Genomic DNA, 14,673 nt, shown 5'->3' on the forward strand with positions numbered 1-14,673 from the left:
TCTCACAGCCCAAAACGCTGCAGGAGTCAGATCACATTGACAGTCATGGATGAGCTCGTGATGAGAGCTGAGGTAAACGCGTCCGTGGCATAGATTCACAGCAAATGTTCAAGTCTGGCGCGTTTTCAGTGCATGCCTTTGAAAGCTTAACTCAGGCTAGATATATATATATATTTTTTTTTCCGGAAAGACATTTCTTCAGCTGAACAATTGGATTGTAGTTAAAAAAAACAAACAGTGAAATTCATTGAATTCTATTACTCACAGCCCTGTTTTCATTTCTGTCTAAGGTTTGAATATGGCACTGCCCTATGACAATACACACCAAAATAACACACTGCTCACCTGTAAAAGGTCACCTGTAGAATGACAGAAAATGTCAGAAAACAGGCTACCTTTTAGTTTGGTGGCATTTTCCTGAACATGGAAATTATACTTACAGTACAACAGGTTCTCAATTTTTTTTTTTTTTTCAATATCCATCTGTCAGTGATATTAAACACTGTTACACTATTCCAGTAATTTTAATACAATTCAATAAACTTATAACAATTATCTGTCAGTAAAAAACAAACAAACATCATGTTACATTATCAATTAGATAAATTATGCATAATTTATCTAAAACACTTCAGTGCTTTCCCCACCTTACTCTTATGAAAAAGAAGTGGGCTTAATTATACTTGTGCATTCAATACACCAGTGTACTTCAAACCAAAGGCCACTTAAGTGTTCTTTAAGAGAGTACACTTCCATGACATTTTCAAAAACACTTAAGTACATTTAAAAGTGCTCTTTGTAATGATATCAAATTAATAGTCATAATGTAAATAATATTTATAATTTAGTTGTAATGTAAAGCACATTTTGAAATTACTATAAAGTATAATTTAGTTAATATAAGTGCTTGTCTGTAATACTGTTTAACCGTATTTCAAAGTCAATGGAAGTAATTCTGAAATTATATATAAATATGTACTTAATTCCTATTCAAGTGGGTACCCAAGGTCAGCTTGTATTTTCAGCTATATATATTTTCATTCATTTGAAATTGACATGCAAATATCTAAAAACATTACATTAAGTTCAAATGTAAGTATATTCTTTTAAAATATATTATTTTCATAATAACTACTTTTTCACAAGGGTAAACTTTGTCAAAAAAACTCACAGGTGCACCAAATAGTAATTGTAGGTAACACTTTTTTTACAGTGACCTTGTTACATGTAGTTACTATAGTAAAATTATTCTATTATTTATTATTTTTTAGAAATTATACTAAAAATTATGCATAATTAAATGTAACTAACCCTTAACCAACCTAAACCCCAACCCTATAGTAAGGGTAGTTATTAATATTACTCTTAATGTACTTATTGTATAATTACACTGTAACACTGACACTGTACAAGTTACAGGACATTGTAACTTAAAATAAAGTGTAACCTAATTGTACATAATTGCAGGCTAGTAATGAATGAATGAATGAATGAATGAATGAATGAATGAATGAATGAATGTGGACAAACATGCGGGATAAAACTGTTTAGAATCCTTCAAGTTTCTAATCTGAACTTACAAGTGCAATTTCAAGAGAACCAATAAGCACCAGATCTACATACTCCTGAACATATGTTTCAGAAACTACAAATGATTCAGACCGTACAAAATACTTTGAAAATTAAGCATAAAGACAGCTTCTTTGTGCTTACCATCATAGTTTGCCTCTAAAAGTCCAAACTGCTCCAGAACCTTAACAAAGGCAACAACCACAACCAGGACCGCAATCATCTCTAGTCCCTCCAAGTTCATCATGCTGACTGGGTCAGGTCATGTTCTGACCGCTGCACTGGGCAGAGAGCTCTGCCTGCAACATCATTCAAAGTGTCTGCATCTTCTTACACAGAACAGATGAGAGGAGAGTGGAGCGGAGGGGGCGGAGAGCCAAATTAAAGATGGGGGGGGGGGGGGGGTAGGAGGAGGGACCACGAAACGGTATCGAATAATGGCAATAAAAGAAAATGTGGAGGAAAAAAGATCAGGAGAGACACAAAGCCTGATCTTAAGCCCTAAAGCAGGTGAAATCCACAGCAGGTCTCTCTGAAACATCACTCTCCAGTTATCTTCCTCCTACAGACACACATTGTGCCGATAACACCTGACGTGCATGTAGCGAACTGTCATAGACGGGCCCGTGAAACTCGTCTTCACACAAAAACAGCATGTGTCCGTCAGAGGCAACACCTCGAGGCTCTGCCGCGTAGACCATATGTTGTCAAGGAAACAGTTTTTTTTTTTTTTTTTACCAAATCATGAAGAACAAACCCAAAAGGACACAATGACTGTATTTCTGGCTGAAGAAATGACCATGGTTATTTCCTGCTTTTCAATAAGCCGTCTTGGGCATTTCTGGTGATTATATACTCGCTGGACCTGCACATGGACACCATCAATGGTTGACTTTTTAATGTTGTATTGATATTTTAATGCAGTTATCACACTGGTCTAATTTTGCCAATAAAACTAAGCTAAAGGGAACGTTGGAATAAGAAACACACTCTGAACATTTTTCCAAAATGTTATTTATAATGTGATGATGATAAAAAAAAAAAAACATTATTTGTTCATCCTTCTAAGATTGTCCCCATTTGCATTACCAAATGTTTCCTGATGTAGGGAATATGATAGAAAACACTTTTATTTAAAAATGAAATAAATGAATTACCACTATAACCATGAGCTAGCATTTATTAGCTCATATTAGCCACTCCCAGTCTTTTTTTTCTCTTTTTTCCCCAATATATATTAAATAATAGAATATTTAGATAAATATAATAAATATTAAAACCATAGATTTAAAAATAAATTGTCAAGGAGAAATATATGAAGTACTTAAAAAGTCTCATAAAAACATTTTTTTATTAATTACACTGAAAGCGGGAATTGAGGGATTTTTTAAATAGCTAAATTAATGCTATTTAAGTGACTATATTCTGACTTTAAACTAAGTATTACACTATTGATGCTGGTAAAGCTACCTCAGGACATTGAATATACTGACACACCAACAAGTTTACCAGAAGTTATCCAACTTATATCAAGTTCTTAAAGGGTTAGTTCACCCAAAAAGTAAAATGTGATGTTTGTCTGCTTACCCCCAGGGCTTTCAAGATGTATGTGTGTTTATTTCTTCAGTAGAACACAAATGAAGATTTTTAACTCCAACTGTTGCCGTATAATGCATGTCAATGGGGATGAGAGTCATCTGATATGAGGTAAAAAAACGAAAACAAATACTGTTCGGTTTCTTGCAGAAACCGACCGTTTCGTGTCTTAAGACATCAATGTGTTGCCACGAGCCACAGGGTTTAATATGGATTCGTATGTCTGTGTGTTTTTAGAAAACACCCCATTGACATGCATTATATGTCAACAGTTGGAGTTAAAAATCTTCATTTGTGTTCTACTGAAGAAACAAACACACCTACAGCTTGGATGCAAATATTTTTTGTGTGAACTATCCCTTTAAGAATGTTTCATGCAAATGGTCAATTATGCACCATTCGGGTGCGTTTCCCAAAAACATCATTAGCCAACTATGGATGCAAGTTCCGTCATTATTAGCATAGTTCAACCAGTGTTTCCCGACACATCGTTCCAGTGAACATTCGCAAACAGCGTCAAAAACTTGTGTGGTTGCAACGACAGCTCTCGACCTGTGGTTAGAATTTCTTGTTTGCATGACATGTGGACTTAAAGGGTTAGTTCACCCAAAAATGAAATTGATGTCATTGATGACTCACCCTAATATCATTCCACACCCGTAAGACCTCCGTTCATCTTCAGAACACAGTTTAAGATATTTTATATTTAGTCCGACGGCGTATCTAAATGTATGCACACTATACTGTCCATGTCCAGAAAGGGAATAAAAACATCATCAAAGTAGTCCATATGAGACATCAGTTAGTTCATTAGAATCTCTTGAAGCATTGCAAATATATTTTGGTCCAAAAATAACAAAAACTACGACTTCAATTTAATTTTTGGGTGAACTAACCCTTTAATAAATCCTTAACTTGAGCAAAATAAGCAAGCTAACAGTTAGTACTATCAATATTTTTTATTTCGAATACATAAAAATGTAATTTATGTCTTTTAGTTTGTCAAGAGATTTAAAGCATATATGAAGGGATTTGAAGAGTGCACATATGTAACAAGCCTATGATTGAATCTGGAAATAAAGCAAAATAACTGAGAAAAATAAGATTTAGTCCTCAGGTGCCATGCCCATTATTTGTAGCAAAAAATCTAGCATTAATTCTATCTTAAAATAACTAATTAAAAGCAGTTGCTGCTCCCCCACCTGCGTGACATATTTAAAGGGTTACTTCAGCGATTAGCATATGGCTTTGTATCAGTAGAAACCCTGGAGTATATTCAAATGATTGTGCGTCCCCCCTCATATCCCCCTGAGACAAGAGATTTATGCATTTTATTTCTGGAAAAATTCCTCCTATGATGCAAATTGACAATATTTGCATCATAGGAGGAATGTTTGCCCAAAGGCTAAAGACTACAGCCAGCAGAGGGAGCCATTTCCGCATGTTTTGAACTCGCGCGGGGGATGGGAGATCACACTCAGAGCTCAGCTCGCAGCTACAGGCACTCATTTAAACGGAGCTATGGTGCGCAATGTAAGTCTTTTAACTTCTCAAATTAATTTCTATGAAAGTTAAGCTTGCAAAGGCATGAACTGAAACGCGCCAGACTGAACTCACGGTGTGAATGTATGCCGCGAGTGTAGTCGCGATTACCTCAGCTCTCATCACGAGCTCATCAGCTCATTTATCTCACTCCTGCAGTTAGTGCTCAGTGCTGCTGTGATACTCACGCGGTGACTCACTCATTATATTGAACAGATACGTTCAGTTTTTAATTTTAGTGTCTTCTCCAACTCAGTCACAGTAATCCAGTAGGTGGCTTTAGGAATGGCCTCACAGGGCAGCAAAGCATTCTGGGAATTGAAGTCTTTCATCCCCATGAGTCTTTTCTCAGTCTAGAAGGCACCAAATTAAAAAATAATTTCACATTTCTACTACATTGATGACCCAGTTTAAATACAGATTCATCTTCCCAGCTCTGAAGTACCCCTTTAACCAACGTGGTGACTAGCTATTTGATTTTTTTCAACAATACAATATACTGTTGTAGTTTAGCAGTGAGTAACGTCATTGTAAGGGAAACGCACACCTGAGCGGCGTCAAGACCTTGCAAATTCTAACCTCACGAGAAAATGTGACTAGGAGTGTTGGGGAAAGTTACTCATAATGTGTTACAATATTGCGTTAATCTCATCAAAAGTAACTAATTCTGTTACATCCGTTACTTTTTCTCAAAAAAAAGTTCTATTGCTGACAAATGAAAGCTTTATACAGCATGTTTTTAGTGTGATCGTTCATCAAGCTGATTACTGCAGACATGTCAATCTTCAGATTACCAACGGCCTTTTCAAAGCTTGTTTAGCTGTTTCTTTCTGACTTTACAGGTATCCCCTTAACCATATGAATGATTTGAACCAGTGGCTCTAGTCTAGTGGGTAAGTGATTATTGTGAATGGCTTCTTTTTTCTTCTTTAGAATGGTCCTAATCACATTATTGTGGAGGATTTGATTAAACAAGAGGCCTTTTGATTTGTCTGCTAATGAAGGTGTATTGTTTAAATTAAATTAGGCTTGCCGCCTAGCGTATAATTGCTAGAAATGGCAAGGTCACAATGTCAGTAAACTGTGATTTATTCATTTATTCTTTTTTTTTTCTTTTGCACGTCACGTCCTGAACAAAGGGCTTGTAACATACCGGAACTTTAAATGGCTGAAATGCCTGAAATTGAAACATTCACCTCCATTTTCAACATCTTGTCAGGTTAAAATATCTACATTTTACATTAAAAGTCACTATTTGGTTTGCACACCAACTCTTAGTTTCAGGCTAGTCCCGGAATAAAATGTTTGAGCTGTTTTAACTGAAAGCCTATCTTAAAATATGTTAGCACCATTGTTTTGTCTTAAGATGCACAACAGTAAAAACAGTAAGGCACGTTTATAAAAGTCACTTGTCCTAATTGAACCAAGGCCTGTGAAACCAGGCCTAAATGTAATAAAACGGAGGACCAGTAGTGTTTCTGGGTATATGACTGAGACATGATTTATTTTATGCAAGCAATAGCATTGTGAATTAATATCAAAGGGCTCATATAATGAGGAATCAAAAACATATTTTGAGTTAAACCCCTGGTTTCACAGACCAGGTTTAAGATAATCCCAGACTAAAAGGCATGTTTGAGCTGTTTTAACTGAAAGCAAGTCGCACTGGCATATGCTGCTTCATGCATACTGAGCTTTTTACACTGTTAAAGACTTGGATTCCCATCCTAAACATAGACAAAGTTTCAAAAACTAATGTTGGACGTTTGGTGGAGTATTTCTGTGTCAAAAATACTCCTTCCGGTTTCTCACAAGTTTCGGAGAGTTTTTTTCGAGTACGAGTCCGCTTGACGTCAACGGGTCGGAAGGTCCTTGTATGGGCCGTACGGGCTCTTCTTCCGGAAGGGTGCGCACGCGCGTGACTAGAGCGAGAGAGGAAATGCACGCCCATAAACACCCTCTCAGGTGCAGATCCAGTCGTCCGTGAACACTTCTGTCGCGCCGCGCTCCACTTTATTCCTATGGGTGACATTGAACAACTTTAACACGGCCGCATAGCATTCCAGGAAGGCAGCGCTGCATTTGAACTGATTTGAACGCAGAAATGACGAGAAGCGTCACAACATCACGCTTCAGTCGTGTCGCAAAAGTGGATCTCCACGGTCACTGCTGTCTCAGGGCTTCACGAAATCAACAATGTTACCAAAGAAGTGTGTTTTTGACGGAGTGGTCCCAGCGATACAGGTTCACGGTCCTGCTTTGGAAACAGGTGGTGAGTAAAACTGCTTCAAATGTCTGTTGTTGGCCATCATTGTGTAAGTAAACATCAGTAAACAACACGATCGTAGTTAATTTATCAATGGAGCATGATCTATGGTGTGTTTAAATACATTTGTTTAGCTGAACACTATAGGTGTCAGTTTGTTTATTGTAAAACCATTCAAAACATTCACACAAAGCGTGCTTCTTCATTCAAATGCACTACTCCATTGTTTTTTTTATACACTATCTGACATGCAAAACCGTTTTGCTTGCTACTGCTAAGGTTGAGTCGCATACAATAGTCCATAACCCAAATCATGTCCTCATAAACTGCGAGTAAAGACACACAAATGTTGACAGTCCACTAAATACAGTCCATACCACAGAGACGGACGTCCTGCTGTTGCTGTTTCTCCTGTTCAATTTATTTCATCCTCCGGATCTGATTCTGGATCATATATGTATTAGTTGAATCTGATTGATAGCCATGATAGCCATTGATAGCCATTAGGGTAACGTTTTCTTTTCCACACATGACGATGTCAGCTTTCAAAAGCTCTCGTGCAGTAGCTGCCCGCTCGTCATTCTCCGCCCACACGATACGCCTCCAGCCGCTTGTTTTTTTCCGGAAAGACTCGGTACAGCCCATATTTCTTGAATAAATATAATAAAACTAAAGACTTTTCGGAGATATGAAGGATGCAATACTACTCTATAGGTACTCAAGATTGACATGAGATTGACTGAAACTGAGTATTTCACCCCCCCCCCAAGGCAAAAAGGGAATATTGAATATGGTCATCTGAATTATGAATACAATTTTTATTATATAACTCATTAAAATAAAGGATCTAATTTTAAGAACACAGGCCCAGTAATGTTCCTTTACCAGTGAGAACCTGGAATACGTGCCAGATAGAAGACTGCGTCTATAGGAGAGAATGATGGAATTACCTGGATTTGGTATCTCTGAACCCAACAAAGCATGGAAGGGTCGATTTAAAGTCACGACTCTTGAGGTTCACCTTCCTGTGCTGTTTAAATGTTTATGAAGGTGCTGACCACAGATCTCCAAACACATTGAAACTCTCCACCTCAGTTACACAATGACAAGATAATATAAACAAACTATTATATTATACTCATCATATCATAATATTTGATAGGATTCATGAAAAATTCATGAAGTTCTTGAAATAATCCTGTAGTAAAAATAAACGTTTTGCTCTGCTCTAAAATATTCAATCGGCTATATATTGAGAAGAGAAACTTATAGAAATTAGATAGAGAAACTGGCTAGAAAGCTTATTCGTAATTTGCAGTCCTATTTTCAGTGGTTATTGTTAACTAAAACTATAACAGAAAAGTCAAATAAAATACAAACATGAAATGACTTAAAAACTTTGGCAACTGTTTAACCCCTAGAGGTCGATGAGCGCGTTGGTGTGAAGGCCTCAATTTATTTTCTTATCAGTGCCAGGGAAGTACTAAAATTACTAAAACTAAAACAGAAATATAAAACACACAATTACTAAAACTTTTAATGTTCACACTCCAGTTCTCTTGGTTCTTTTGGTCTGATATATATATATATATATATATATATATATATATATATATATATATATATATATATATATATATATATATATATATATATATATATATATATATATATATATATATATATAAAACACCCTCCAAAACATATATATATATATATATATATTTAGACCTACCTATTGTATTTATATATATAGCATTCACAGGCAAATTTACATTTTACATTTACATTTATGCATTTAGCAGAAGCTTTTATCCAAAGCAACTTACAACTCAGGAATACAGGAAGTGATCCGCCAAGAAGTGGCAAAGAAAACGCAAAAAGTGCCCTAAATACCAAGATCTGTATACTAATCAGAGTAGCAAAAACCAGAAAAGGGAAGAAGAAAAGAGAAATAGAGGAGGAAGAGGGGTTTGAAATTTGTCATGAAATGTGTTTCATGTATTTCCCTCGCATTGAAATCAGGCACATATACATGTCAGGAAACACGATTCCTGGCTGCGTGTCAATATCCACGGACCACTGGATCTTTGGTAGGTTGTAAGGAACACTTATATTGGGTCCCGGCCAAAACTAGCACAATCGTGTTCAGGAGGGGGTTTCCCAGTAAAAATCAAGTTCCTATGGGTTGTCGCTTCACCCACAGAAAAACAAAACAAAACATGGCAACAGTGTAAAAAAGAGTCTGAAAGTTTATTATTTTATAATAGGCTGTTCTATACAGTGATAAAGATTATGTCAAATAGCATTGCATTATAGAGATGAACAGATAAACCCTATTTTCGCAATCGTATGTTTATTGTCTTCAAACGTCTCTATCTGCATGTTATTCACCGAAATCTGGAAGATGTTGTCCATATAACGGATATCCTGAAATGTCATAAATTGTATGAGTCTCACTTTGGGCTTTATGTGCGAGGGCACCCTCTGGCTTCCAGTTTGAATGAAACAGACATTACACATTACATTGCATGTGTGTAAAATTAGGAAAAATACTTGCGTATATCTCTAGTGAAATCTCTCTCTCTCTCTCTCTCTCTCTCTCTCTCTCTCTCTCTCTCTCTCTCTCTCTCTCTCTCTCTCTCTCTCTCTGCATTTAATTAATTCTCCTACTGTGCTCAAGCATGTTACATCATGTGCATTCTGGGTATGCATTCATGAAAGAACACACAGTGCCATTTGATATTAGACGGCTTTCTGAGGTCATGACAAACAAATCAAGTTTCAAAAGTCAGGTATCCATAGAAACACAGAAAACAAAGGGATCCGTACATAAGTACAGAGATTGGGGTGTCTTCATACACACAATATGCTCATGTGTGAATCCTTCATTCACACTCGCCTTTCACTATACACAGGTGAGAAAGAAAGAAACAGATAACACACACATACACAGGCTGTCTTGTCTGAATGATTACGTTAGCGAGCCGCACAAAGGCTGCCATCAGTGCCCTGAGCTATATTTAGAGGGAGCTCAGCTGCTACAAATAAAATGGTAACGGATAGGGCCCTAATGGCAGTGGCCGCAAGCTCACTACACAGAGGTCATTGCTATGAACAGCACATGAATACTTTTTTTTTTTTTTGCGCGCATCATGAAAAATGCAAGGCTGAAGATTGACAAATGGTCAGCAGAAGCACACTAAGGGAATAACACCAATTAACAGAATCAATTCATATGAACAGTTCACTCAACACCCACTTTAACAGGAGATTTTTTGACCAGAATATGGAGGCTGAAGGTCATGTTTTAACTCGAATATTTTGGTAACACTTTATTTTGATGGTCCCTTTTGAACATTCTGTTGACTATGAATATCATCGCACCCACTAACTCTCAGTAGACTGTCTGCTTAATACCTGATAACACTTTATTGTGATAGTCCCCCATCAGACATTTTAATGACTGTAAGTAACTACGCAAGTACATGTCAACTTATTCTAACCCTAACCCTACCAGTCTACTAATACTCTACTAAAACTATAATAAGAATAAGTAGACATGTAGGTGCAGTGTTACTTATAGTCAATTCAATGTGCTAAAAGGACCATCAGAATCTGTAAATATGACAAAAGCACAATAAAGTGAATAAAAAGTTTCGCCAGAATCTGGATTGGCACAGTCATTAAGACACATGTAAAATATTTCTTCTGTAAAATCACAAACTTGCTTTTCAAATATTTTTCCATTAACTGAAACTGAGAGTACTGAAATACTATTAACCCTCTGGGGTTCTTCGGTCATTTCTGACCCGATTTTTTTTTTGAAAGAAATGTTAAAAATCATAGCTTCATCTGAATGGTACGAAACTTGGTGAGGGTATTGGTACTTGGTATATGGACAGAAAAAAAAATTGGGGACAGGATTGGAAAAGTCTAAGTGGTCGTAAAAAAAATAGTCACACTCGGGGCCTTCGGGTCAAAAAAGACCCCCATAGGAAATGAATGGGAAATTGGCAAAAATATGAAAATACAGAGTTTTTTGTGCATATAATCTACAAATCAGCCAGGATGCAGAAAAAAGGACTCAACAGTGAAGGGGTGAATCTCTAAAACATCAAGAGTGCAAAACAGACAAACAAAAACTCACACACACACACACACACACACACACACACACACACACACACACACACACACACACACACACACACACACACACACACACACACACAGGTTCTGTAATGCACTCTAGTGGTAAAAATGTGCTATTGCGTGATAAAAATGCTCACTGTGTCCACCAGATGGCACCAATCAAATAAAAAAAAATGCTTTCATGAGGCCTAGGCTTGACTCTAAAATGAAATACAGCTTTAATAAAAAAAGGAAAAATAAAATAAAATAAAATTCTATTATATTCAATGGGAAAAAATGGGTCATAATTATTGCATAAATATTATTTATAAATCATAAAATTATCTCAAAACACCAAAAAAGAAAAGAAAAAATATTATTGAACAAAAATATATTTCATTGATTTTACTCAATTTTTTTTTTTTTTTATTCCCGACCTCCGGGTCCTTTTAGACCCGAAGGTCCTGAGTGTGACCCATAAATGAAGAACCCCAGAGGGTGATTTAGTTTTTGATTCCCAACATTTCAAGAACTCACAATATCAAGGACTGGTGTAAAACTCTGTCACTCTGACAAAGGAATTTGCTTATACGTTTATAGCAAAATCAGTACACGCATGTTTAGCCTAAAATTAAAAAGACAAGCCCAAGAAGATAAATATAACATAAATAGTAGATACATATGCATACATATGCCATTTTGAAAATATAACTATGTAAAAAATATTGTTAACTGATGCTAACTGGCAAGCTAACTAGCTAGCTGATGCTAATGTGAGGTCATTTTTAAATATAAAGTCCAAACATTTTTATTCAACCCCCTTGTTAAATTATATTTGATGAAAATAGTATGATGTTTAGAAAATGTTACAGTAATTATGATAGTGGAAAGCAATGCCCCCTGGGGACGTTTTAAAGGGATAGTTCACTTTAAAATAAAAATTCTGTCATCCTTTACTCACCCTCAAGTTGTTTCAAACCTGTATGACTATCTTTCTTCAGATGAACTCAAGGGAAGATATTTTGAAGAATGTCAGAAAGCAAATAGTTAACTGGAGCCATTGACTTCCATAGTAGAAAAAAAATACTATAAGTCAATGGCTCCAGTTAACTGTTTGGTTACTGATATTCTTCAAAATATCTTCCCTTGAGTTCAGCTGAAGAAAGATATTCATACAGGTTTGAAACAACTTGAGGGTGAGTAAAGGATGACAGAATTTTCATTTTAAAGTGAACCTTCCCTTCTAGGTTTGAAAAAAAAATGTCATTATGAAAATGTAATTATACTTTCTTTAAATAACAACTACTCCCTAACCACAGGCCTTGCTTATCTCATATCATATAACACTGTGATGTTCTGAAAAACAACAAGCTTTAAAACACCCCCCCCCCTTTTTTTTACCTTTAAAAATGATATCACTTAACATGAAATCCGTTTTCTCTCAGGTACTTCACCGGTGTAAGCTTTGTAGTGAGATCTTCTGCATCTCTTTGGTCAACAGTCCATAGCAACAAAAAAAAATATATCTTGATTTTATCAAATGGATAATAATTTGTGGAAAAACAGTAGTGTGGAGGGTGTTTTACCCCACTCTACTATATATAATATATATATATATATATATATATATATATATATATATATATATATATATATATATATATATATATATATATATATATATATATATATATATATATATATATATATATATAAAAATTGTGTGAAGCCACTATTTATTTGTCAAGCACCACTTAAATAGCCAAGACAAAAATGAATTATTCTTGCTCTGTGGTCCCTAATCAGCTTAGCATTGGATTCTTAACACTTGATGTATGTGCCTGCAACCTAAAGTTTGCTGGCTGTAGAAAGTAATGAATATCTTCGAGAATATTGTTAGAAAGTCACATAACAATTCACAATAACACATTTGTTTGAACTTTTCAGTACTTGGAAATGTGTTCAAACGATATAGCAAATGATAATGACACAAATACAAAAAAAGGTGAAAGAAAATTAAGCTAAAAGACAAATGCATATGAACTGTATATTGAGCATCACAGTTCTCTAACTGATTCAGATTTATTGCAAAAGGACTATGCTGCCCCCGAGTGACTAATACAGGGAAGAGCAAGATCATATGATAATATATCATTTAATTTAGATAATACGGCATGGAATCGGTTATTGAGAAACCACCAGCTCTGAAAAGATTACACTTGTTATACAGACTTTTGTTTAGGGGGAAGAGGCTCAAACAAAGCTGATTTTAGCCTTTCTTCTGTTGGTTTAGAAAGGTTTTTAAGCATTGACAGGTGTAAAAAGGTTTCAATCCTGCACACAAACAACAACCAGTGCAAAGCCCCTAAACACAGCTGTGATGTGGTCTAGTTGCAATGTTTGCAAGCTGCTGCCTCTGTACATTTATAGAACACCTGAGAAAAGTTCTTAGACAATGAAAAAAAAAGAAATATATTTTTAATATCCAAAAGTAGGCCTTGCTTATATAATTAGCCGAGTCAGTAGATCCAGGTGTCCTCAAAATTATTTTATTTTTCACATTACTCTATCAGGTCTTCCTTTCATAGAAAAGAATCAGGCTAAGTCTCGGGCAGAAATCATGTTCATGGATGCGGTTATTAACGTTACTGTAGTATAAATCAGAGCAGGACCGAGTGTTGTGGAGCTGAGCAAGGCCGCTGGAGCGATTGTTGCACAAACACACGGCTTGCAAGCAGCGGGACTTTTATTATGACGGGACACAGTTGTCACCGCCATTTCGGCTTCAGTTCATGAGTATAAGGTAACACAGCTCTGTTTATCGTTTTAGATAAGTGTGTTTAAAATGATGTTATGACGTTACTCTGTGCGTTCACTCGGCGTCTGCTGTGACACTTGTTCACACTGCTAAGAGTAAAGCGCTTCTACCAAATAAAACCGCAAACTGAGGCTAACAGAGATATGACGCAATTGACAGGTGACTCCCTCAGACGCTATGCTGAAACGTCCCGGTCCTTAGTTAAAATAGCAATTTTCTCACAATTTACAAATAGTTGGAAACATTTGGATATTGTAAGTACTCATAACACTGGCCTAGTGGTTTCTGGATATTTTACTGCAAAAATACTACACAGTGCACCTTTAAGTATGCATTATGCAATAATGTATCTTTCTTAAAAATGAAAATTACAATGTTTCTAAACTCAATCTCTTCTGCCACGGCATACTTATTAGTATTACAGTAACACAGCGGGCTTTAATGATTAAAAGCGGCACTTAATTCCAGGAGGGAATCAACTGCGATATCAATAAATAGGAAATGGATCGGAAATGTGCTTGAGCAAAGGGAAAGTTCCAGTTTCCAGGGAACAATTTATGTCTAAGAACAGCAGGTTATAAATGAACACACCATGATTTCTTCATTGAACTGCATAAACATAACAGGGAAGGATACAAATGATTAGATCCCCAGACTCTAGTTCATATTTGCAACATATTTTATAAAATATTATATTTTGTCTTGAGCCAAGGTTTATTTAAACACAGATGCTACTTTATAACTTCTG

At 35.9% G+C, this 14,673-nt stretch overlaps 1 protein-coding gene across 8 annotated transcripts in view; it reads right to left on the reverse strand.

Annotated features, from left to right (window-relative positions):
- Positions 1 to 14,673, reverse strand: part of kcnip4a (potassium voltage-gated channel interacting protein 4a) — a 364,749-nt gene that overhangs the window by 108,944 nt on the left and 241,132 nt on the right. The window contains exon 1 of one of the 8 annotated variants that reach the window (XM_067420106.1): positions 1,714 to 1,828. The exons of the other annotated variants lie outside the window; for them this stretch is intronic. Within the exon in view, the coding sequence (XP_067276207.1) occupies positions 1,714 to 1,816 (103 nt within the window). The 5' untranslated portion in view covers positions 1,817 to 1,828. Of the gene's footprint in view, positions 1 to 1,713; positions 1,829 to 14,673 lie in introns of those variants that run through there. 8 annotated transcript variants of the gene reach the window in all.

This window comes from Pseudorasbora parva, chromosome 1, assembly GCF_024679245.1.
Source record: "Pseudorasbora parva isolate DD20220531a chromosome 1, ASM2467924v1, whole genome shotgun sequence".
Lineage (NCBI taxonomy): Eukaryota > Metazoa > Chordata > Actinopteri > Cypriniformes > Gobionidae > Pseudorasbora > Pseudorasbora parva.